The sequence below is a fragment of the Pipra filicauda genome, unplaced genomic scaffold (genome assembly GCF_003945595.2).
Source record: "Pipra filicauda isolate LSUMZ 115617 unplaced genomic scaffold, ASM394559v2 scaffold527_size357992_pilon, whole genome shotgun sequence".
In the NCBI taxonomy this organism is placed as follows: Eukaryota; Metazoa; Chordata; class Aves; order Passeriformes; family Pipridae; genus Pipra; species Pipra filicauda.
This window is the reverse complement of record NW_024104673.1, coordinates 109271-134860: the sequence shown is the minus strand read 5'-3', so window position 1 is coordinate 134860 and position 25590 is coordinate 109271. Positions and strand designations below refer to the sequence as shown.

General features: G+C 53.7%; 2 protein-coding genes across 4 annotated transcripts; one reads left to right on the top strand and one right to left on the bottom strand.

Annotated features, from left to right (window-relative positions):
• Window positions 1-288: 288 nt before the first annotated feature.
• Window positions 289-9909, bottom strand: CHMP7 (charged multivesicular body protein 7). 2 transcript variants are annotated; one of them, XM_027714008.2, is made up of 10 exons: window positions 9548-9909; window positions 8383-8557; window positions 6883-7068; window positions 6103-6236; window positions 5681-5729; window positions 4787-4906; window positions 4301-4399; window positions 3346-3406; window positions 2731-2895; window positions 289-1989 (listed from the first exon to the last, which is right to left on the bottom strand). In XM_027714008.2, the coding sequence occupies exons 1-10, from the start codon at window positions 9835-9837 to the stop codon at window positions 1925-1927; spliced, it is 1344 nt and encodes a 447-aa protein (XP_027569809.1). In that variant the 5' UTR covers window positions 9838-9909; the 3' UTR covers window positions 289-1924. The 2 variants fall into 2 exon arrangements, with proteins under 2 accessions (XP_027569809.1, XP_027569810.1); XM_027714009.2 differs by having other exon boundaries at window positions 2731-2892.
• A 6391-nt stretch (window positions 9910-16300) lies between these two features.
• On the top strand, window positions 16301-25007 carry LOC113984194 (tumor necrosis factor receptor superfamily member 10B). 2 transcript variants are annotated; one of them, XM_027714011.2, is made up of 10 exons: window positions 16301-16610; window positions 20859-20991; window positions 21798-21926; window positions 22308-22422; window positions 22503-22588; window positions 22685-22744; window positions 22897-22931; window positions 23353-23475; window positions 23906-23987; window positions 24097-25007. In XM_027714011.2, the coding sequence occupies exons 1-10, from the start codon at window positions 16560-16562 to the stop codon at window positions 24402-24404; spliced, it is 1122 nt and encodes a 373-aa protein (XP_027569812.1). In that variant the 5' UTR covers window positions 16301-16559; the 3' UTR covers window positions 24405-25007. The 2 variants fall into 2 exon arrangements, with proteins under 2 accessions (XP_027569812.1, XP_027569811.1); XM_027714010.2 differs by having other exon boundaries at window positions 22685-22768.
• The last annotated feature ends 583 nt before the right edge of the window (window positions 25008-25590 follow it).

Genomic DNA, 25590 nt, shown 5'->3' with positions numbered 1-25590 from the left:
TCCCAAATGGTGCTAGAAATGAAGGCTGTCCAGCCCAAAAACCAGCACAGGCTACTCAAGACCAATTATTAAACACTGGTGGGCTTTTTTAAACACAGAGAAAGGACTCAGGGAAATCAGAGTCTGGTAGAGCAGTTGTTCAGTTTGGGTTTTGGCAAAGCAGCCCAGGAATGGGCTGGGATTTCAGCAGCCAGGTTTTACAGGGGCAGCAGCTGGAACAGGGAAAGCACCGAGGGCACAGGGATGGTTCCTCCCCTCCCCTTTATTTACAAGTAGGCAGAAAACACAGAGGTTTTTCTCCTGTTTACTTCCAAAGGAAAGGAATACAGAGCTTCAAGTCATTTTACATAATTCCATGTACAGCCTGGGTGAACTGTGAGCTGGATCCAGGACGCCTTCCCTGGCAGAGCCTGCACTCGTGAACAAAGTGACAGTGGAGCCCCAGCCCAGGCAGCCCCCTGGGGACACCTGCAACCTCCCTCCCTGTCCTCTGGGGCTGAAGCTGGGTGGTCAATAAATAATTCAAGGGATGTGGGAATTCCAGCCCTGGTTCCCATTCCCCCAGGCCATCCATCCACAGGGCTCAGCCAACGGAGCCTGGGACAAGAGGCAGTTTGTGGAAGTGCTGAGGGGGATACATTCGAGTCAGGGGGAGGTGCAGGGAGGGGAGGGCTGGTTATCCTTCAGCAGGCAGCCAGTCCCTCCCCTGCCACACACACAGGCTGTGCAGAGAGCCCAGGGAAGAGCACATTCCCCTCCTGGAAGTTCAGTTGTTCAGGGATCAGGATTCCTGCTCTTCCACGTGCACACACGAGGGATAAAAAAGTGACCTGCAAAAGAGGAGGGGGCAAAGGCAGCCCCCAAACCAGCTGCAGTTGGTGTGCTCGGGGGGGGTTGTGCATTAAAAACATTCAGAGAGTTTGGGGTTGGGGCTTTCTGGTACCACAGAACCTCGGGGGATTGCAGGAGCAAGGCTGAAGGCAAAGGCAAGGCTGTGAAGCTGCACTCTCCCAGAGGGGGAACAGTGCATCCCTTCTCCTCACCCCCAAATCACTCCAGGGGAACCCCCAGCACACCACCCTGCAGCTCTCGAGGAGTTTTGCTAACAGGGGAGATACAAAAATCGGCAAACAGCTCGAATTTCAAGTAAGAGCAAGCAGAAAAATTGGATTAACAGCAACCCCCCAGCCTTTGACAGAGCCTGAAACTCCTTCACCGAAATCTTTTGCAGGTCTCCCTTCTAAGGCCTTAATGTCATTACAGAAAGAGGAATTCTTTTGTCTTGTGCTTGCAATCGCTGCCCTGTAGGAGGAGCAGCAGCCAAATCTCCTACAAACGTAACAGTTACAGTGTCTAGTTGTCCACGACCGTGCAAAGATACACACAGGGAGGGGGAGAACTATCACCGGGTGTTTTAAGCTTGTTGCAGGTACGTCAAGGTCGGGATTTATGTGCTAAGTGTTCGAAACAACCACACAAAAGCAGCCAAATGTTGAGCAACTGCAACACTGCTGCAACTCAGGATCTCGACATCAGCCACAGCAAAGGAAGAGAAATAAAAATAAAATAAATAAAATAAAAAATAATAGAAAAAAAAAAAAACCTCAAAACCAAACCAAAACTGAGCACTGTTATGGACACAGAAGAGTTTATCTTCACTGGAATTGTATTCCCAGGAGGGAAGACTGGATGTCTTGGGGTCACCAGTCAGGTTGAGACCAGTGCAGATGTTGGCACAGAGATGACAAACACCAGCTGGGGCCAGTTCCAGAGTGGATTGTCATGGCAGGAGATCCTGTTGCTGAGCAAAGTGATATCCATGGAGAGGAAGAGAGAGTGACTCCTCTCCTTAGAAGTTCTAGTCATGAGTTAAGGAACCTTAAGACAACTTCCCAAACAGCAGCAACAGGATTCTGTTGGGTCTTCAGAGATTCAGTCCCAGAGCTGTTTTGGGTTCAGAGGAAGCAGCTGCAGCCTTTTGTGCCAAATCTGTAAAGAAAATTGCAACAGAAAGGGGTCAGGTTTTATCAACCACATCCACAACCAACCAGTAAAATTCCAGAGTGTCTCAGCACTTCACTCTCTGCATTCTCTTGGAAACATGTTTGACAAGGGATTCTCTGAAAACTGGGATTATCAGCTGCCCAAATAGGAAGAAAACTACATGGACAGTCCTGTGTAATTGTTCATCAAGAGATTCCTGAAAGGAATTGAAAATGGAAGCCTATTTACCCCTGTGCCAGACAGATCCAGGGAAAGTGCAGCAAGCAGTTCGAGCCCACAAGCTCTGGTCACTCACTGCTACTAAATTATGGAATATCCTGAGTTGGAAGGGACCCAAAAAGACCATCAATAAATAATATTATTTATTTATCAATCTTATTGTTTATTTACTTATCAAGAAATAAATAAATTCAAGCAGACCTCAAACCTGTACCACATAAGACACAGCCAGCACTGTAGAACAGAGAAGATGCCCATTGCCTGACAATTTATCTAATTTATCCCTTTGAACACTGCCTGCCTTTGTTAAATGAGGATGAAAAATTAATCAATCCAAGCAGCAGCTCCCTCCCAGAGCCTTTTCCTTTTCCCTGCAGCCCATGGCAGAGGCCAGGCAGAATTCCTAGCAGAGGGCAGTTCTTTTAAGACTCAGACTTTAGTTCTGCTAAACATCTTCTGCTCTGCAAGGCTGCCCCAGGTCCCCCCAGGGCCTGCTGCCATCCCTACCTCCATCACAGACTGTCAGCTTCTCCAGCTCAGCTTCCAGCTCAGCATCAGAAATGGGGGGATTCAGCACCTTCTGGGGAACAGGAGGCAGATCCACAGGCTCCTTGGTCGAGTCCTGGAGGAGACTGTCCAGCTCCTTCTCCAGTTCCTCGGTGTCCATCTCTGCTGGTGAAAGAAAACACTCAGTTCCAAGAAGAATTAACCCAGCACAGGTGGAAATCCGAGTGAAACCCAGGTATTATTGCTCCCAGCCCTTGCTACTCGTGAGGAACTTCCTGTGCTTCCTCTAAAGGTCTGAAAAATCCAGGGCTGATTTCAGGGAAAAGGATTTCTCCCATCAGAAAAACCTCTGCACTGAGGCCAAGGAGTGTTGGCACATCTCAGCAGAGACAAACAAGCTGCAGCAACACCCAGGCCAGAGGAAAAAGCTCCTCACTTCAAAAACAAAGCAGCAGCCGCTCTAAAAATAGAGTTAAATCAACATTACACAACTCAGAGCTGAGATCCAGCAGCAACTGGAGCCTACAAGGGTTTGGAGAGGCCCAAATCCCAGTTTGCAGGGAAAGGAGGACAGCAGGGAAGGGAGGAGCAAAGGATAAGAACCCCAAGACATACCCAGGCCATTGATCCCCACTCCAGCCAGAGTCTGGGCTACTTCATCTTGAGTGTCACAAAGCTGAGGAAAAACACACAGAGTTGGATGTAGAATATAAACCTCTGCCTTTGTCAAAAGCAGAAATAGCAAAAAGAATTCAAAAGTTGACTTAAAAGCAGCAGAACACTTCCATCATGACTGGTTTTTCACTGGCAAAAGGAATAACAGGAAGATTATTTAATAAAGTGCTACATGGCCAAGTGGGAGATTTGAGGATCAAACCTGAATCACAATGTCAAAGTAAAAAAAAAAAAAAAACAAACCTCTCATTTGAGCTTTTTCACATAAATAATGAGTTTATATTGCAGCTTAGCTACAATATTATATATAATAATATGTTACATATATTAATATAATATTTATTATTATATTAGCTACAAAATGAGGAAGCTAAAGTCCAACACAGCTCAGCTACGACACTTTGCAGCCCCTCAGCTCGTGAGCTGAAGTCACAATTTGAGCTGACACTGCTAAAAACCAAAAATTAATCCTTTGCTGTTTTTCACACCAGCTTATGCAGACAGATTCATTTTAATTCACTCAGAATTAACTCCTCTCCTTTCCCTCACTGAACTGCACAAGAGGATGGGTCAGGCAGCTGTTTTATGCCTGTAGTTGCATTCCAGCTTCCAAGGGTTTGACTTATATTTCTTTTTTAAACACACCTGAACATTTTCTAGGAAAGCTGTGTGCTTGCCCAATACTGCTGAGCAAAAAAAAACCACAAGAAATGCACAGATTTAATGTAAATACATAAAATCAAACCCACAGTTCTCTGCAAATCTCTTCTTGCTGAGCTTTGAGATCAAAATTAAGTCAGTTTGCTTTGGTGACATAAAGAAAAGAAACTACACTGCACCAGGAGCCTCAGCATAAATATTTGGGTTTAATTAATTCACAGGTTTGTTCCAGTACCTCTTGGATCTGATCCACCAGGTTCTCTGCCCTCTCCACAGTCACATCCTTCATGGACAGCTTCAGAGCTCCCACCCCAGCCTGGTAGGCATTAAACACCTATAAATGAAAATACAGAAGAGAAAGAGATGCACGTTGCTGACAAAGAACAAACAAGAAGCTTCTCCCCAGACCCTCCAAGAAACATCAAAGCAGAGAACGGAGCCAGGAGAGGGTTTACCAGGAATAAAGTTCCAACCCTCAGAGATCACTGAAGCAGAGAATGGAGCCAGGAGTGGGTTTAATCAGGGGGATACTCCAGGAATAAAGTCCCACCCCTCAGAGATCACTGAAGCAGAGAATGGAGCCAGGAGTGGGTTTAATCAGGGGGATACTCCAGGAATAAAGTCCCACCCCTCAGACCCAGGCTCTGCCAGGCAGCTAAAGCACCAGGAGTGAGAGGAGAGGGGCTGAAGTGAGAAGCACAAGATAAAAGGACCCCAGTACCATCTGGTCGGTCTGGGAGGCGTAAATCCGATCCAGGATTCCCTGCACTGCATCCAGCTTGGAATGCAGCTCCTCGATGCGCCGCTCCGTCCTCCGCTTGGACTTCAGGCACCTCAGAGCCTGGGGGGAGAGACACAGCTTGGGTCACAAACCAAGCACAGGTGGAGCTGTTAGGACACGTTTATGCACAAATATGAAGAGTCTTCCACTCCCTGAGTTTATTCCCACCATGAGGAAACTTGGAGGAAGCTCTAAAAGATGAGAGACAAACAAGTGTCCTCCAGTGGTTCACTCAGGTATCCCTGGATCACTGCTCAGAAGCAGAGAAGTCTTGGATTCCTACTTTGGAAAGGTCCAGGCCATAGAAAAATATGCCAGTTGGCACCTGCAACTGCTCAGATTCCTGGTGGCTGACGTTCCCTTCAAAAAAAAGCAAATCGCTGGGGGCTTTCGTGTTGATTAAAAAAAAAATTAGCATGTTGCATTATACAGAAAAAAGCAGAGGAAGATTGTGAAATATGTAGTAGTGTTGGTGCAAATTTTGTTCAGAAATCACCGTGGTCTGTGAAGGAAAAAAAAAAAAAATCAACTGCCAAATAAAAAAATATTAAAGAAGAAAAGGGTGAGGAGTTGGACTTTTATGATCTAAGTGGGTCCCTTTCAACTCAGGATACTGAGTGAAAGTGTCATAAAAAAGCCAGCAATCCCTGAGGCACACACACAACAGCTGCTTTGAAGAGTTATCTCCATTTCCCTTCACTCTGGATAAAAATATCCTTTTCTTCACCTTAAGGAGGCTTCAGAACCACCCCTTCAACCCACAGTGTCTAACCCTGGTCATAATCTGCAGTTATGGACCAGCTCCAAGGACAATTCCCTTGCACTTCCACTCACCAATTGCTTTTTCCCAGCTCTACAAGCACTCCGGGCATCCTCTTTACACCTGGAAGATTCAAGAAGGAAAAGAAACTCATTCCTTTGCCAGCAGTGATTTTACAAAGCAGAAACCACCCTCTGTGCCTTGCTCTGATCCTGGGGTGACCAGTGAGGTGCATTTGGGATACAACCACCCTTAAATCGTTGCTGATTCCCAGCAGGAGCCCTTGAACGCATTCCAAATCTTTGCAAACATTCCTCACACCCATTCACTGCACCTTGTTTTCATGGGGATAGGGAACAAAGACTGGGAAAGCTGCCCTACCACAAGGCTGGGACACAAACAGGAAAAGAACAACACAGAGCAAGCAGCTTCTAATTATGCCACAAAGTTCTACATCACACAGACGTTGTTCCCCACCACCCTTCCCCAAAATTACTTCTCTGCTTCCTGGGAAAGGGACTCCACCTTCTGTGACAGCAGCTGCTCACTCTGCATCAGCTGGTACACCCCGATGTCCACGTCGTTCATCGGGGACACCTTGGCGTGGAGACCTCGGGCAAACTTCACGATCTGCCAAGAGAGCCACAGGCTTGAGCTCCCAAAATACCTTCACTTGGAAGCGAGGAAAAGATGCTCTCACACTCCCAGTTTAAGCCTTGTTATGGAGTGATGAGGATGCCCCAGTCAGCACGGGATCTGACGTTAAACCAGGCAGGATCGAGGAGCATCAGCGTGAAAGCAAAAAGCCTCAGCGGGACACCCTGAGGATTTAAAGCTGTCCTGGAAGTGGATGGGAATGTCACACTTCCAAGGGCTTCAGGACACTGCAGGAAAACATGCAGTCTCAGAGTTGAGAGTGCCTGTATCTAGGTACTGACAGAAGAACCTCTTCACATAGAATGGAATTCCAGGCTGACTCCAGTGGCACGGATTGATTTTACTTTGGATAACTGGGAACAATCAACCAGCAGATCAGACCTAACAATTTTTCAGCTCTTAAATTAAAAAAAAGAAATGTTAAAAACGTTGGAAGAACCTGTCACACAAGAATGAGGATTTCCCCTCACCTACAACCCCCTTACAGTGCTGGAGAACAAGGAATTTACCCCTTCCAGACACAGAACACCCTTGTTCCACCAATAAAGTTTTCTTGCCAGGCAGATGGAATGCAAGACAGGGGTTATACCACCCAAAAGCAGTCACCTTGACCCTGTACCTTCTCTCCATTCTGTTCCAGGATCGTGACCCTCTTCTCCTTCTGCAGCTGGAGCAGCAGCAAGTAGAAGGTCCTTTCATCTGGGCACACACTGGCACAGAGGGACTGGAGCTCGGAGAGGGCGACGACGGGGTGAGAGGAGAGCGCAGAGTTCTGATAGAGGCGATAAACTTCCTCTGCTTTCTCCTGCAAGGACAACAGGGATACAGCTCACACTGCTCCTCCCACTCGTCCCACACACACTGGAGGTGAAAACTTGGGACAGTTCCTCCTTTGGGCCACGGTGACTTTCAGAATGAACCGTGTGAAACTTCCCAAGGCAACGGCAGCACTTTGAAAATAATCCAGTTGGCCATGGAAGCCAAAACTACACCATTTACATCCCCTGAAACGCTGTGGAATAGCACAGGGACCACACAGGCAAGAAGTTGGCTCCACCTGCACTTCCTGGAAATCCCTCCCCTACTTAAACTAAATTAAAATTATTCCCTTTAAAGATTTCCTGCATTTCTGCCGGGCACAGGAATTTAGACACCACTTGCAACAGCAGCAAGTCTTGGGGTTCATTTTTAGTAACACAGAGAGAAAAGGGGCTGTGACAGGATCCAAGGGTTCTAATCCCATGGGAAAGGCAAGCTGAAAGCACAGGCTCTGAGTGACAGAGCAGGGAAATGCCCCGGGAGTGGGGCTGGAGGGGACACGGGACTGACAGGCAGCAACAGCCCCATCACCTGTCCCTGCCCAAAGCAGATGGATGTCAAGCTCCTCTTGTGTCCTGCACAGGAGTGAACTCCAACCTGGGATTTACAGCAGGCTCACAGCACAGTGCTGGCCTTCCTAGACAAACAGGGAATTCTGCCCCTCCCCTGTTCTTGGAAGTCAGTGAAAACTCACTATCACAGAACCATGGAATGGTTGGGGTTAGAGGGACATTAAAGATCATCCAGTGCCACCCCCTGCCACGGGCAGGGACACTTTCCACTAGTCCAGGTTGCTCCAAGCTGGCCTTGGACATTTCCAGGGATGAAGCAGCCACAGCTCCTCTGGGAATTCCATCCCAGCCCCTCCCCACCCTCACAGCCAAGAACTCCTTCCCGATATCCCATCTAACCCTCTGGCAGTGGGAAGCCATTCCCTGTGTCCTGTCCCTCCATCCCTTGTCCCAAGTCCCTCTTCAGCTCTTGGAGCCCCTTTAGGCCCTGGAAGGGGCTCTCAGGTCTCCCTGGAGCTTTCCCTTCTCCAGGTGAACGCCCCCTGCTCTCCCAGCCTGGCTCCAGACCAGAGGGGTCCAGCTTTTGGATCATCTTTATTATGTTAGTTTGAAACAGCATCTATAGATCTAAATTACTTATCCCCAAATTACTCCATCCATCTCTCTCCAGGCTTTTCAACACCTCAGGGGCACAAATGAAGCTCTACCCAACTCCTTCCCAGCACATGAAATGACTCCTGGTTTTCCTGGAGATGCATAACCTCGGGAATGCTCTCAACAACACTCACCTGAAGCAGCTCCACGTAAATCAGAACCTCCTCTTCCTCAGGGATTTTGCTGTCCCCCAGGACGCTGGAGAGAGTCCACTTGAGGGGCTTCAGGATGAAAACTCCCACACCCCAGGAGATCCAGCTGCTGTCTACACTGGCCATGAAGTCTGACTCCCTCTGGAGCTTCCCACGTCTAGGGAAAAGATAATTCACGTGGAACTGAACACAGGCAGTCCAAACCTCGGACATCCTGTACATCCCCAGCCCCAGATCCAGCTGAAGTTTGAGATCTCCTTGCAGGGCATAGAAGGACATGGGGGTCTCCACTCCTCCCAGGCTTCCTCTGGACCCAAAGGATGTTTTGTTTACTATATTTCCAGGTTTTTTCTGTTTACTGTTTTCCCAGTTTCGCGAGTTTCTCCCAGTTTCCTGACTCGAAACCAACGAAGCACCACACAAGGAAATCGATGGTGAGGGCCAGTTTTTGGAAGGGGTAACTGGTAATTCCAGGATACTTCAATTCTGTGTTAAACTGCAGTTCTCAGATCTAGTGATTTTGATATCACAGACAGAGCTGCTGCTGTTCTGAAATCTCTTCAAGCCATCGCTCCCTGGCTCTAATGTCACCACACGAAACACCTGGATGCAAACACCAGTTTGTCACATCCCCAGTGCCACGGGCAGCTGGGGCACCACAACAGCAGGGTGAGCTCCTCTGACTCCCTGCCAAGCTTCGCCTCGCAAATTCCCCTGACTCCCTGTTCACAGAACCCTGGAATGGTTTGGGTGGGAAGGGAGCTGAAAGATCAGCCAGTCCCACCCCGTGCCCTCTGTTCTGGGGCTTCTCATCTTTGTCCCTGCGTCCCCCAGATCCAGGCAGGAGCAGCCTTGTCCCGTGTGCCATGGAATCATGGAATCCAGGAATGGCTTGGGTTGGAAGGGACCTTAAAGATCATCTCATTCCACCCCCTGCCATGGGCAGGGACACCTTCCACTAGACCAGGTTGCTCCAACCTGGCCTTGGGCAGTTCCAGGGATCCAGGGGCAGTCACAGCTTCTCTGGGCAACCTGTGCCAGCGCCTCGCAGGGCAGAATTCCCGACACCCACGCTGGCACAGGGATCTCTCCCTACCCGCATCCATCTCTCCCTACGCCCCCCCTTTCCCCGCCGGCCCCCCTTTACCTGAGCAGCTCCCTGAGGACGGTGCCCAGCCCCAGCGGGACGCTGCCCCGCCGCTCGAAGCCGTTCTGCAGCTCCCGGAGGCAGGTCCTCACCGCGCCCCTCCTGCGGCCGCGGGCCAGCACCAGCCCGACCCAGAAGGCCATCTTGCTGTCCCACTCGGTGCTGTTCACCTCGCGGCTCTGCTTGAAGGCCGAGAACAGGAAGGCCATGCGCTCGTCGTCGCTGTCCCACTCCGGGGGCAGGTCGCCGGCCGGGGCGGGCCCAGGGGGGGCCCCCCCCGGGCTGCACATCTACGCGAGCCCCCGGCTCCGGCCGCGGCCTCCGCCCGGCCCGGCCGCCCGCCCGCCTCAGGGGAGCCGCGCACGGCGCCTGCGCGGGGACAGCGCCACCCCTCCGGCGGGACTTGGTACGGCCCGCGCGGCACCCCCTCCCAAAGGGAGCGGTGGTACGGCCCGGGCAGGAGAGGCCCAAAAATCCCCCCGGGGAGGGCAGAGAGTGACGTCATGCGTGACGTCATGTGTAATGTCACCGCGGGGTTTGGGGAAGTTCTGCAGGATGGGGACTGCGGTTGGGACTGCTTGGCAATATATTTTTATATATATATATATTCCCAAGCAGCCCCATATATATATATATATTATATACATATATATGTATATATATATAAATATATTTATATAAATATATATATACATACATATAGTCACAGTAGTATAGTAATCATTTCTGTTGCTCTTGTTATTATCATTGTCATTATTCTTTGTATTGTTCCCCATATATATTAATTCTTTATTACCTATCTATATCTATATCTATATTATAACTATAATACTTATAGAATACTGTGACTACATATATATAGTGTCACAGTATTATAATAATAATTGCGTTTTTTGCTCTTATTATTATTGTAATTATTATTGTTTTTCCCTATATATAATATATTAATTATATATTATATTGAATATATATTATCTATCTGTATTGTATCAGAGTTGATCAGATTCGCGGTGTCTTGGGAAGCAAAGGACACTGAAATAGGTGCAAAAAACCCCCAGTGACGGTCCCCTCCCCTGGGCAGCCCCGGGGGCTGCAGGGAGGGCAGAGCAGCCCTTCCAACCCACCCATCCCACGGGAATCGGGGATGACTCAGCACAGGCACGAGCCTATTTTTAGCTTCTTCCAAGCTTTGAAATTTTACATTAATCCTTCCAGTTCCAGCCCCAAAATAACGTCGTCTCGTGCCTGGGAAGCCGTTCATCCCCGAGCACCCGGGATGGCTTTGGCCAAAACCCAGCCCGGCCCTGAGCAGGGCACGTTTTGGCCGCTGTCGGCCGAGCCAACACTGCTCCGGGAAGGGAAACGGCGGCCCTGGATCACGAGCCCTGTTCAAAGGAGCCACACGGGGCTGTGTTTGCACGCCTGAGAGATTTGGCCTTGGACCCGCGGCACCGGAGGCGGCTGGAGCGGGGGCATCACATGTCTGGGGGTGACACGAGCCAAGGGATGATCTGATCTCCTGCTCTGCTCCGGAGGAGAAACGCCCCGGAGTGGCTGAATCCCAGCTGGCAGCTCAGCCCCACACAGCTGCTCCTTCACTCCCCCACAGCGGGATGGGGGAAGGTTCGGAGAGGAGAAGTGAGAGAACTCACTTTTATCTCGGGTTGAGATAAAGACGGGTTACAAAAGCGAGGAATGCAAAACGAGGAATTCCTTCCCCGCTTCCCGTGGCGGGGCAGGTGTTCAGCCACCCCCTAGGAAAGCAGGGATCCAGCACACAGAGTTGGGAAGGCAAATTCCATCACTCCAAATGTTCCCACTTCCCCTCTGCCCCCTCAAGGTGAGACCCCACCGGCAGAGCTGCCTCCAGCTTTGGGGTCCCAGCACAGGATGGATGTGGAGCTGCTGGAGGGAGTCCAGAGGAGGCACCAAGGGGATCAGAGGGATGGAGCAGCTCTGCTGGGAGGGAAGGATGGGAGAGTTGGGATTGTTCAGCCTGGAGAAGAGAAGCTTTGGGGTGACTTAACTGTGGCCTTCCTTCCAGGACCTGAAGGAGCTACAGGAGTGTTTCCAAGGGCCTGGAGTGCCAGGACAAGGGGGAATGTCTTCCCACTGCCAGAGGGCAGGGATAGATGGGATATGGGGGAGAAATTCTTCCCTGGGAGGGTGGGCAGGCCCTGGCACAGGTTGCCCAGAGAAGCTGTGGCTGCCCCATCCCTGGAAGTGTCCAAGGCCAGGTTGGACAGAGCTTGGAGCAACCTGGGATAGTGGAAGGTGTCCCTGCCCGTGATAGGGGGTGGAACAAGATGGTGTTTAACATTCTCTCCAACCCAAACCACTCCAGGATTCCATGACTCTTCCCCAGCTTTATATTCCTGAGCAGGGTCTGGAATGTCCCTTGGATTAGTTGGGATCAGCTGTCCCAGCTCTGTCCCCTCCCAGCTTCTTGTGTCCTTCCAAAGTCTTTCAAAGCAGGAAAGGCCTCGAGGTTGTGCAGCCCTGCTCAGCAACACCAAAAACTTCTCTCGGTGTTAACAGCACAGATTCAAACCCCTGTGAGCAAAATTAACTCCATCCCAGCCAAACCAACACACTGGAAAATTCAGCCGAGGAAAAAAAACAAGATATACAAGATAGAAATTAAAATGCATATTGCCTGGAGAATGTATCCATGAGCTTTGAGAAATTCGAGGGAAAGATTCAGTGTGTCCAATTCAGTGTTTAACTCCCAGAAGGCAATTTTTAATTTGCTTCTGTAGCTGTGTGAGGAGATGGAACAGCAGCAGCTTCCTGGAGTCTCACCACAGGGATATTCAAACCTGGGATGGGACTCTCCAAAGTTAAGCAAAAAGCTGGATTTTATCCATCATTTCAGCCCTCAGACCTGCTGAGCCAGAGGTTTGGGCTCCAGTTTCTGCTCCAGTTTCCAAGCTGGCCAGTGCCTTGGTTTGGATACAGAGCCTGGGCTGCAGCTTTCAGTCTGCAACACCCTCAGCCCTCTCCTCCATCCCAGAGCTCCTTTTAAGTCCTGGTTCAAGAGGAGGAAAAGGAGGAGGGAAGGGAAAGGGGTAAATCTCAGCCGAGACTCTGCACTTACTGTTAATTTTTACTTTGTGCCAGGGGGAGGGGAAGGATTTAACCCTTTCCTCTGCATTCTCAGAGACAAGGAAGCTGCCCTAAGAAAAGTGAAGGGGGAGAGGGTGAGAAAATCCATCTGCTTGCCCTGAGCATCCCCCAAACCCCGAAGACAAGGCAGGCAAAGGGAGTGAGGACAGAAGTCTGAGCAGCCTCACCACAGAGGGGGGAAACCGAGGCACGGAGGGGCAGAGAGGTTTGCCCGGGCTTGCCCAAGTGCAGTGTGGGGCTGAGCTCTGTTCTCATGAAGTTCACAGCCTGCAAGACCTTTTTTCCCCCCATCTGTTTAAAAGAGGAACTTAGAATTCCTGAGACGAATTATTCATTTGTCCGGAGGGGGGGGTGGGGGGGGTGGGAGGGGTGAAGGTCAAAATTATCGTGCGGCCTCAGATCCCTGCCAGGCACAAAAACAGACGAGAGGCAACAAAAAAAAAAAAACCCGAAGGTAAAAAACCGACTGTTGTTGTTCAGAAATAAAACATAAACAGTCACGTACCCCGTCACCTCCCCGGGGTGTGCTGAGGGTCACAGTTACACGGGAGATGCTCTGGGAGGGGAGATTAGAGCCTCCCTCGCCCCCCCAGTCTCCAGTAAGGACGGGTGAGGAGCAAACAGATGCTGTGTCAGACAGGACACGGGTATTTCAGGGGTCTGAACCGTCCAGCACGTGCCGCAGGAAACGCTCGCGTTGAGTTCCCCACCGGCTGTGGTCGATAAAACCGAACTTCCCCAGCCACCAGCCGTTTATTGCACCGTCCTCTGCGGGCAGCTTGGGCTCCGATCTCCCTTCTCCCCGCGGCCAGGGAGCTGGAGGCCAGCCAAGCTCCTGCTCCAACCCTCACGCTTCGGTTTATTTTCCACTCGCAACAGAGCCGAGCGAGCTAAGGGAGGGATTTTCGTATCCCCAAAATCACGGTGGGTCCCTTCTTCTCCCTGACGTGCTGGATTTCCCCCCGGTGCCTGTGCTGCGCTGCAGCCTCCTGGGGCACTCCTGCTCCGGAGGGAGCTGTGGGATGAGCGGGCTGCGGGTGATAAGGACGGGGAGCTGCTGGGAGGTCTGTCCTTGGGCGATAAACGAGCACCCCTTTCTCGCCCGTGACCGGAGCCTGCCCCAAAATCTGCCTTAAATGGAAGCCCTGGCACTGCTGGGATGGAAATTCTTGCTTGGAGAGCAATGACGCGTCTGCCCGGGGTGTCCTACCCCTCGAGGAGTGGGAGAGAAGCATCCCGACCTTGCTCCGGAGCTTAAATCCCCACGGGCTGGACACAGAGCCGCCTTTGTTTGGAGCTCCCTAAAAATGTTATCTCTGTGGTTTATCGGGGCAGATAACTCAGGGCAATTCTGTTAATGGGGAGATTGAGGGGGAGGAAGAAAACACTGCGGCTTCCTAGCAAGTGTTCGGAGCGGCAGGAGGGTGAGCCCTCCGGGTCTGGATGCTGAGGGTTGACCTCCCGCTGATGTGGCTGAGGGACCAGTATAAACTGTGGGGCCAACTGGGATACCCCGTTCCCGTGTCCCCCTCGCCCCACAGAGCCTCTTCCCACCTGAATTTGTGCACTGGCACTTCCCTTGAGAGCATCAGGTTGATTTTTCAGAGAAAGGACAAACAGGCTCCTTCCTCGTCCCATTTGCATATGCAAATGCAGCGGACTAGCATTTAGCCCTAGTCCTAGAACTAAGTCTAGTTCTAGTTCTGCCCTAACTGAGAAATTAGCTGTTCTCTGAGGACCCAAATGACTCAGCTGGAGTCACTGGTATCCAGAGCACGGGACACATGGTTTTGGTTTAACAAAAGGCCCTGCATACTTTTGGGGCTTGTAATAGAAGCACCCACCCAGGAGAAAGGCGGGAATTCTTCTCCTTGAAATCACACTTCAGCTTCGTTATCTTCGTTAGCGCCATAGACGAGCTCAAGAATTCTCTCTGCAAGGAGAGAACCGGGTGTCCATTGCCTCATGGTCACCAAAGGGAAAGTGCTTCCCAAATATTCACGCCTTGAGTGGATTAACTCCAACCCTAGTGACCCTGTTGGATCTGAGGAGCCTCTCTGCCTTTCTCCCTGGCTGCCGCTGATGCCCCAGTGACACCCAGACTGGCAAATAGCTGCGCCCTTTCCCTGGTGAGCAGCGTTTGATCTGCTCAGCAGCACTTTCCCTGCAGTCCTGGCACCCATTTTGAGGCTCTCACCTGCTGATTCCTCTGCCTCGGGCGCTGCTTAGGAAAGCGGCGGCACTAAAAGTGATTTATGCGCAGCCCCTGGTGACGGGTGAGTCACAGGGGAAGGTGGGGGGCAGGGAACGCACACCCGGATTAGTTAGCTCGGAGTTCAGGGCTAGGAAAAGATTAACAAAGACTCCACTCCTCCGCCTCGGCTGGTGTTTTTTTTTTTCATGGAATCACAAGCCTGGAATGGTTTGGGTTGGAAGAGACCTGAAAGCTCATCTTGTTCCGCATGCTGAAGGTGAAAATTTAAGACCCAATGTATTTTGAGCCAGAGTGACTTGTATGTGACTTCTAAAAGCAATTACTGTGCTTTAAAAATAGGACAGTAGTCCAAGAAAACCAGAACCACACTACACTACTACTTCCCCTAAATGATGTGGAACAACACAGGAACTACACAGGAGCCCACTCCTGAAAAATCTGCCCCCAAGTTTAAACCAAATAAAAGCTTTACTTTAATCCACACTGGCTTTGTGTCACCAAGTCACTTCACATCATTCACATGGAGGCAGAGGAAAAAGAAAAGTTCTCCCCATTTCAAGAGAATGTTAAATCCACTTCGGACTATAGAATCACAGAAAGGTTTGGGTTGGAAAGGACCTTAAAGCTCATCCAGTTCCATCCCCTGCCATGGGCAGGGACACCTTCCACTAGCCCAGGTTGCTTCAAGCCCTGTCCAACCTGGCCTTGGACACTTCCAGGGATGAGGCAGCCACAGCTTCTCTGGGCAACCTGTGCCAGTGTTTAACCACCCTCACAGGAAAGAATTCCTTCCCAATGTCCCATCCAACCCTGCCCTCAGGTAGTGGGAAGCCACTTCCCCTTGTCCTGTCACTCCATCCCTTGTCCCAGGTCCCTCTCCAGCTCTCTCAGAGCCCCTTCAGGCACTGGAAGGGGCTCTAAAGTCCCCCGTGCCAGTCCTTCCTGAAGCCCTCGTGTCCTTCCATTCCAACACTCAGAGCAGCCATCCCAGCACATCTCCACCATCCCAGTAAAATCAGACTTCCATTGGAATCCTTTCCCTCACATACTGCCCCGATAACGTGCAGCAGCCGAGTTGTTGGTGTGGCAGCAGAAAGTCCAAAGGTTTTACCACTTTCCCCTGTTTTGGCACCCTGAGCCGCCGGAAGATCGTAAGAGATTGTGGCTTTGCTCCCTCTAGGATGCTGAGTAATGGGGAAAAAATGCAAGATGGAGAAGCCAGAGCACCCCTGGGAAAACCGTTCCTGAGGGCTCCTACCTAAACCAGGATTTTTGAAGCTGATTTTGAAGAGAACGAACCGCGAAAATAAAGTGCGGTAAAAAACCAAAAGTTTTGAGAAAGAGACTTCTGACAAAGCCTGGTCCCCTGCTTGTGGTTTACTCGGTCGCGACACGGTCACGAGGAGGTTTCGCCGGCGAACCTGTGCTGGGAGTGTCTCGCAACTCGCTTCCTCCTCCTCCGCCCCCGTCCCTCCCCGAGTTTTTATAAGCTCTGCCCCGGCCGCGTTTCATCGATTCTCTGACTCACCGCGGTTGGAGGAGGTTGCCCCGTCCTGGCCTGGCTGAGCCGCTCCTGAGCCTATTCCGAGCCTGTCCCGTTCCGTGCCCGCTCCGTGCCCTCTCCGTGCCCGCTCCGTGCCCATCCATCCCGCTCCGCTCCCACCGCGCACGATGTTCTGCCCACCCCGACGGCTCTGCCTCTTCCTCCTGCTGCTCCTCGCGGTACGTGGGGACGGGGATCGGGCGTGGGGATCCCCCGGAGAGGGGGTTAGGGGGGTGCCGGACCCCGTCGGGGCTGCCCGGTGCTGTGGTGACATGCCCGGACTTGCCGCGCCGTCGAGGGGCACGGAGCGCCGGGCTGGGCCGGGGTCCAGCGAGGGGAAAGAGGGGGGAGAAAAGTGTTTGGGGGCTGCCCTGGGCTGGGGTGAGGGTTTAGCCGAGCGGGGGGGGGACTGTGTGAATAGGGGGGAGCGGGAGGGTGCGGGTTTACCCGAGGGGGAGCAGCGGATATGGGAAGGGGTCTCTTTAGCAGCGACTGTGCGGGGAGGGAGGGTCGGGGGGTAGCGGCTCCTGTGAGTTGGGGAGAAGTTGGGGCTATGGGGGGGCTAATCTGCCCCAGGGGCCATGGCGGGAGCACAGGGGGGGCTCACCTGGGCTGGGGGCTACGGGGAAAACGGGGGGGATGTGGGGGCTCACCTGGTCCTGGGGGCTGGGGGGAGAGGGGGGTGGCCGAGGCGATGTGCCCGGGGGGGGCTCACCTGGGCAGGTGGGAGGGTCAGGGGGCTTCACGTGGGTAGGGCAGGGCCGGAGGAGGGGAGCAGGGCCGGGGGGGGTCACCCGAGCGGGTTCAGGGGGCACAGGGGAGGTGCGGGGCCGAGGCCGGGGGGGCGCGGGGGAAGCAGCAGCGTGGAGGGGAAACGAGAAGGGTGGTTTCAGCCGTGCGGGGCAGCGGGCACGGAGGGCACGTGGGCTCCGGGTGGCGGGAGGCTTGACCGCTGGCTGCCCGAGCGGGAGGAGAGGGGATTTCCACCGCTGCGCTCCCGAGCCTTGTCTGCCGTTCGCTCTCGGGATTCCGGGATGGTTTTCCTCATCGGCTGCAGGCGGCTCTGGGCTGCCCGGGGCAGGAATGCTGCCTCTTCCAACTTGCCGAGTGATGTCCAAACCCTCGGCACTGCTGTTTTTTAGGATGGAAAATCCCGTTTGCGGATATCAGATTTCCCCATATATGGATTGGGCGTTGCTGCTGTTGAAATACCTGAACTCTGTTCTCACCTGGAGTCAGGGGGGATCCTGCCCTGAGTTTTAATCCCCCTGCAAGGAGGGAGCCCAGCGGGCACGTGGGAGCTGCTCCCGCCCTGGAATTATTCCCACTGACAGCAGCACTGCCCGAAACAGGTTTTTAAAGAGAATCAGCTGATCATCCAGTTCCTTCCCTGTATTGTTTATCAGAGTTTATTCAGATTGGCCGCATAAAGTCAGGCCTCACTAAACCCATCAGCTAAGGGCCCACTCTGAATAGTCTGGGGGTTTTAACTTTTTATCCCATTTTTTTTTAATAAAAGGGGAGGGGAGCTGGTCGGGAGGGGTGATCATAGGACACTGTGGCCATGTGGCCTCTGTTGCATCATGCTGGACCCTGGCCACGGGCTGTCCAGGAGGGATGAGCGAGTGGATCACCTCGTGTGTGTTCCCCGGAGCTCACATTCCATTGCGGGAAGTGCAGGGGGAAATCCCTGCCTTCATTCATTCAAACCTGTGCCCTTGGACCAGGCCTGTCTTGTGTCTGGCACCTCTTTTGTCCCTGGGCCTCTCTTGCTGCTGTCAGGGGTTGTGTGTTAATGCTTTGTGAATGTTCAGTGATGGTCAGGAGTTCAGCCGGGGGGTCTCTCCTCTGCTGCAGGGTGCAGCTCCTTCCTGGGATCGCTTCAGGAGAAAAACAAGGGGTGGGAGAAGGGAAAGTTCAAAGCTTGATGCTTCCCAGTGCTTTTTCTCCAGGCTTGATCATCCAGAAGGATGGGATATTGAGGATTCCTCTGCCTCGAGGCAACGTGGTTTTCTTGGGTTGTTTACTGTGGGTGAAAACTGAATTCTCCTGAATTCTGTCATGTCCTGCCCATGGCTGGTTTCTCCCCGATGGGTTGGTCAGGGCAGCAAGGTGCTGGGGGCTGATAACCTTATCATGCACTTGTTGCTCTTACATGTAAAGCAATGAAATCCCGTGTCCAAAGGGGCTTTCCAGACAGCAGATGACACTGTCTTGTTGCTGTGACCACCCTCACAGCCCAGCAGAGTTCGAGGGGGGAAGAAAAGATGCTTTTTTTCCCCATGGAGACAGCGTGAAGTGGGACAGGTTGTCCCTTCACTTCCACCCACCGGAGTGGGTGAAGCCCTGAGAGCTGCTCGTGGCTGGAGCTCCTCAACTGGGTAAAAAAAAGCACTTTACAAACTTGCAAAGCCTCCCAGCTGGAGGAAGGAGAAGCAGAGTGTGCTGGCTGAAAAGGAAACCGGCGGGAGAAATGACTCCAACTCAAGAGAGATCACAAGTCGAGAGTTACAATTTACTGAAAAGATTACAATAAATACAGTGATACAGAGAAAAACTGGTGTTAAGCCCCAAAGACAGATGTATAACCCAGCACCCTGGGACAAGAACACAACAGGGCTTGTCAACCCCTGTGCTGAGCACCACATGGCCCCCCTGGGTGCACAGAAAAAGGAAAGGAAAACCTGTTGGTCCAGGTGATGGTCGCAGTGCTGTTGGAGTAAGGATCACAGTCTGGTCGAGAGTGGCAATCCTGTTGGACTTCTGGTGCCAGAAGTCCCAAAACCCCGAGATTATATCTGCCCAGGTTCAGGTGGGAATGTCCAGTACCTCCCCCAGGGCAGGGAGATCCACAGTGGGTGATTTAACTCCTTGAGCCATAGGATATTTTTGGAATCTTCGGTGATCCAGGTGTTGCAGCTGCCTGTTGTGCCAGCCCAGTGTGGCAGAGATGCCCCCTCAGGCTGGGGGTGAAGGTGCTGATGCCTCCCCGGAGGGGAGTTATCACAGCAGAGTCATTAGTGTGAAGACAAGGAAACACTCCTGGCAGAGTTCTTTGAACACCCAGCTTGTAGCCTGAGGTACCAGGTGTGCCCTGGCCCTGCTGCAAGTTATTACCCATCCATCAGAAATGACAGACAGGGTGTAGAACACACACTTTTGGTTATACCCACGTGATGATAAACTGCTCCTGGCCCCTGTGACTAGGACACAGCGCCAGAAGCTGTTGGAGGGATGTGGATTTGATCCCTCCAAGCCCAAGGCTGGACATGGAGGGGATTCCCAGGCTGGCTGGGGCTCGGGGGCTCTGTGCCGTGGTGCTGCTGGAGCTCTGTGCTCCCCACGGCCAGGCTGGTCTCAGGGCTGCTGTTTGTGGGTCTGACCACCTGAGACTGGTCTTGGCACGCACCCTTCTCCTCATCCAAGGGTGGGAAGTGTCCGGGGTGGAGGTGGGGGATCGGAGCTGTGCTGAGCTGTTGCTGTGGGGGCTGGTGAGAGGACAGGACAGGACTGACTGGCGTCTCTATTGTTCTGCCTTTCCAGGCAACTTCTGACTCACGGGAGAAATATTTGCTTTGAGAGGCGGATTTTGTGCTCCCTGTTTGAGAGGGGAAGGGAAAAGTGCCTCTTCCAGGCTGTCACTGTTGTGATGCCTCATTCCCTATGAGGTGGAGGGGTGAAGGCTGGAGCAGGGGCAGGTTCATACACCCTGATACCCGGGGAGCAGCTCTGTGCTGGCTGAGAGGCCAAGGGCATCGTCCCCCTTGGGTTAGGATTAGGGCACATTGGGAACATTGGGGTGCCCTAAAGGCCTCCCAAATGCAGAGGGGCCAAGGGGCTGTTCCAGCCAGGGGTTGTCCTCCTGCAGCTGGAGTGACCCAGCCAGGGCAGGAAGAGCTGAGCCGGCAGAAAGGGCGGGCAGAGCCGGCGGAAACGCGGCTGTTGTGTTCCTGATCCACAGCAGGATAACAGGGATAGTAACGCAGAAACACGAGGCCCTGCTGTCCCCTGGGAGCCTCGAGCAGTCCTGTGGGCACAGGAGCCACGTACCAGCCTTGACACGGGGCCGGTTTCCTCCCACAAACCTGTTCCTCCTCCCTGCCCTTCCCTTCAATTCGGGGCTGTTGGTGCGCTCAGAAATTGGGGAAGGAAAAGGGGTCTGATGTTATCCTAAGGAAGCGTTAGGGAGTGCTTTGCCCTGCTGATAACCTGGCACGGGGGAATCCCCCTGCAAAAGCTGTGCCAAGGAAATACCCCCCCTGGTGCAGGGGAGGTGCCCTTTGCCTGCATCGAGGGCACATCTGGTCACTGGCCCCGGTGGCTCTGAGCTGGGCACAGGGCACAGCAGCTCTGGCCCTTCTCTTCCTTCCCCTGCCCCGTGGACTTGGGGTAGTTTCTAACCCAGGTTGTTCTGTATTTTTTGACAGAGAGCTGCTTTTGGAACTGATGCAGCAGCACTGAGTAGAAGGGATGATTTGGATCCCTTGGACCCAAGTGGGGGAGGGACAGAGTTGTACTACGTGCCAGAGAAAGGTCTCCGCTGCCAGCAGTGTCCCGCAGGTAGGATGGTCTCAGTGATCCCCCCGTGTGCAGCCTCGCCGTGTTCCTGTTGGCAGAGCCAGCAGGGCCTTGCTTTTTGTGAGGGGCAGCTCTCCCCTGCTCCACTCTCATGGATCTAAGAACTCATTACTGGAACATTTCCCTTTCGTTGATTCCTCGTTTGCCTCTGAACTTCGCTGGCAGTGCAGTGCCAGGATCACAGAATCGTCCAGGTTGGACCATCAAATCCAACCTGTGCCCCATCCCTACCTTGGCACCCAGCCCAGAGCACTGAGTGCCACGGCCAGTCCTTCCTTGGACACCTCCACCACCTCCCTGGGCAGCCCATTCCAACATTTAATAACCCTTTCCATGAGGAAATTCCTCCTGATGTCCAACCTGACCCTCCCCTGGCACAGCCTGAGGCTGTTCCCTCTCCTCCTGTCCCTTGTTCCCTGGCAGCTCCCCCCTCCTGTCAGGGACTTGCAGAGCCAGAAGGTCCCCCCTGAGCCTCCTTTTCTCCAGGCTGAGCCCCCCCAGCTCCCTCAGCTGCTCCTGCTGTTCCAGACCCTTCCCCAGCTCCATCCCCTTCCCTGGACACGCTTCAGCCCCTCAGTGTCTCACCATGAGAGGCCCAGAACTGGGCACAGCCCTCGAGGTGCCCCAGCAGTGCCAGCACAGGGGGACAATCCCTGCCTGCCCTGCTCCTGCTGGTCACACTGGGTTTGATCCAGGCCATTGGCTTTCTTGGCTGGCAAATCACCCCCCTCTCTGCACAGACATGTCCTCCCTGTCCTGTGTGCTCAGAGCTGCCCTTCCTCTCGCAGGCACCCACCTTGCAAAGTCCTGTGAAGAAGAAAATGGCTCCAGCACGTGTTTGCCCTGCAAGGCCGAGGAATTCATGGATTACCCAAACGCCTTCCACTCCTGCCATGAATGTCTGAAGTGCAGGGAAGGTACGAGCCGGTGGGGATCGGGGCAGTGCTGGCTGATGGACACCTGCAGTGTCCCCAGAGGGTAGCTGGGAGCAGGCTGGGTCTGGAGCTGGTGTAACAGCTCGTGCCAGACCTACCTCTATGTCCAGGGCAGCATCCCCTGTGCCAAGCTTGGATACGAGACCTCCACAAGGACCAGGAGGATGAGGTGGCACTGGAGGCTGCTGGTGGAGCTCGATCCAGGCACTGCTTTTCCCTCGGTGTGGGCAGGAGTGGGGCAGGAAAGGGCGAGGCTGAAACCTCAGCAGCAGGGACTGACTTGGTCTTCCTGGGGCTTGGGACGCGCTCGGGGTCATTGTCGGGGAGGAGCAGGCACAGAGCCCTGTCTGCTGTCGCCCACAGATCAGGTGGAGCTGAGTCCCTGCCAGGCCACCAGGAACACGGAGTGTGCCTGCAAGGAGGGCACCTTCTGCGACCCGAAGCTCCCCTGCGAGATGTGCCACAAGTGCCAGACCCGGTGAGTTGGGGGTCATGGGGGGGTCTGTGCCGGCAGCTCGGCTCCAGCTGCTGAGCCTGCCCTGTCTCCCCCCTTCCCAGGTGTCCCGAGGGCCAGGTGGTGCTGTCTCCCTGCACTCCTTACAGTGATCTCCAGTGTGGTCCTGCCCAGGGCACCGGCTTCAACTGTGAGTGGGGAGGGAAGGTGGGCTGAGGGATGGAGGTGGGAGCTGCTGCCGAGGGGAGCGGGAACAGCTCCCACACCCCTGGTTTTTGTGCTTTAGACCTCTGGATTATCATCCCGGTGGTGATCCTGTTCCTGTTCGTGCTTGTGCTCCTCATCTGTAAGTACTGCTGCTGTTCCCCAGGTGAGCACTGGGTGCAGGGGACCCCCAGAGCACTCGCCTGGGCTGGGGGCTCTGCAGTGGCGTGGGCTGGGTGGGAAGAGGGACCTGCCTGGGCAAAGAGGGATCACAGCACTGTTTCCATCTTCCAGGGAAGAGGAGAAACCTGACGTCCTACAGTTTGAAGGTGAGCTGCTGGGATGGCAGCGGGGTGGTGGCTCTGTTTGTGGGGCTGGGGTGAGGTCCCCCATGCCCTCTGCTCCCCACTTGGCCTGCAGCTCCTGGGGAGGCTGGAGGAGCAGGGGGTGAGTCTCACCCTGCAGGGATGTAGTAGAGGGGCCAAGCACAGGAGGGGCCCTGTGTGCTTGCAGCCCCCTTGCAGTGCCATGAGCCCTCCCCCTGGCAGAGGTGCTGGCACACCCAGAGTGCCAGTGAAGACCTCAAGGTGAAGGGAGGGCTGTGCTGTGCCAGAGCTCCTGCAGGCTCGGGATAAGCAAGCGAGCCATGCCCTTGAGCCCACGGCAGGGGGGATCCTGCCATCGGCATCCCTGCGGGGCTGCTGGGAGCTGGGACCACCCGACAGGGTTTGTGCTTCTCTCCTGCCCCAGGATGCAAGCAACCTGATGCAAAAGCTGAGCTGGTGCGGGAGGGGGAACGTGGGGACACAGGACAACAACCTCAACGAGCAGCGCGCCCGGGATCCGCCGCTCCCCAGGGCCGAGGAGTCGGAGGTACAGAGTGACCTCTGCCCAAGCTCTGATGCTTCCCTCTGCCTTCCCCAGGCTCATCAGCTTGGGGGGGGAGTCCAGGGCTGGGCCACAGTATCTGCAGGGAGGTGGAGAGGGGTCTTCTGTCCTTGTTCTGGGTTTAGGACTGCAAATCCTGCTCGTTGCAGTCGACTGCCAGAGTCCTCTGTGGGTTTAATGCTGCTGAGCAAACAGCTCTTCTCTCCCTGGCTGGGAACCATGAGGCAGCTCTCCCTGCTCGTGGCCTGCTGCCATCCCAGAGCTAGGAATCCATGATGTCCTGGGGGTGGAGGGTGGTGTCCTGCCCCAACAGCCCCTGGAGAGAGGGAGAGGGGTCTCCAGTCCCCGCACTGGGGGGCTCAGGGACAGTGTTTGTGCCGGGGCTTGGTGGGTGCTATAGACATTGCCATTCCAGGAGATGCTGCCGATTGCCCCTTCTCCCAGGCCGAGACCCAGGAGGGATCTGGTTCCACAGACAGGGAAAGAACCCATTCAGGGTAAGTGTTGGGGCCCAACAGATGTGCTGGGGGGGCAGAGGGGGTGAGATTTCTGACCCAGCTGCCCATGCTCTGCCCCGTTCTCTGAGCTTTCCCCTTCCCCCTCCAGCGCTGCGAAGCACTTTTTACATCTTTGCTGGAATGAAATTCATCTACTGGAAGAAATTCGGCCGAAGCCTCAATATGCTGGAGAACGATCTGCCCTTTGACCGGTCACAGGACGCCTTCTATGAAATGCTCAACAAGTGGCTGGAGAGAGAAGGTTCCAAAGCCTCTGTGAACGTGCTGCTGGAGACCCTGGACCAGCTCGACCTCCGTGGGGTCGCAGACGACATCTCCTCCGAGATCATCAGGAAGGGATTATTTAAATCCGAAGGAGCCGAAGAGCAGGGCGGGTCCTGTGCCTCCGTTCCGTGACCCGAAGCTGTGAACTACCTCCCAGGACATATGAATTTTAGGTGTTTATAGCTCTGCCGTTGTGGAGCTCGGCTGAACCAGGAGTGAAGTACGAACTTCGTGGTGCTATTTTTGCAGCTGTTGCAGCTGCAGGCTCCATGGTGGTGCTTCCTTACAGATGCCAAGTGCTCTCTTGGTTTCACTTGGTCATTCACTGGTTAGTTGCTGCTAAGTTGTTTTTTTTAAGTTACTTTAAGTTTTTTTAAGTTACATTAGTGGTTCTGCTTGCTGTTCCAGCTTGAAAAGTGGACTTTGAGGGGAGAGTGGGAACGATTTATTTGCACTATGATCACTGGGGTTGCTTAAGAAAAGGGACAGTGCAGGGATCATCTAGTCCAACCCCCCTGCCACGAGAAGGGACATATTCCACTGGATCAGGTGGCTCCAAGCCCTGTCTAGCCTTGGCCTTGAATGTTTCTAGGGATGGGGCAACCACCGCCTTTCTGGGCATCCTGTGCCAGTGTTTAACCACGTCCTCATTTGAAAAAGGTTCTTCCTAATATCCAATCTAATTTGACCCTCCTTCAGTTTGAAGCCATTCTCATGTCCTGTCACTCCAGGCTCTTGTCCAAAGTCCCTCTCCAGCTCTCCTGGAGCCCCTTCAGGCCCTGGAAGGGGCTCTCAGGTCTCCCTGGATCCTTCTCTTCTCCAGGTGAACCCCCCCAGCTCTCCCAGCCTGGCTCCAGAGCAGAGGGGCTCCAGCCCTCGGAGCATCTCCGTGGCCTCCTCTGGACTCACTCCAGCAGCTCCACGTCCTTCCGATGTTGGAGGCCCCAGAGCTGCAGGTGGGGTCTCACCAGAGCTGAGTAGAGGGGGAAAATCACCTCCCTGGACCTGCTGATGACAGTTTAGTTCCGTTCCCTCGGCTGTGGGGTGGCTTTGCAGTCCCTGTGTCTCCAGCCAGCGTTGAAAGGTGAATGCACTGAAGGTCTGAGAGTGACCACAAGCACCTGCCATCCCTCCCCCAGCTGCAGGGGTTGCTTCTCAAACACTTTCCCTCTCACGCATAGCTCAGGGACAACTTTGCTGGAAAAACTACTGGATTACTTGAGCTGCCACCCCAGTACAGCCCAGTCCACCAGGACCTTCCCCAGTGTGGTGGGAGCAGCCCAGGGCTACCCTTTGCTGCCAAGCACTTGCCCCTCCT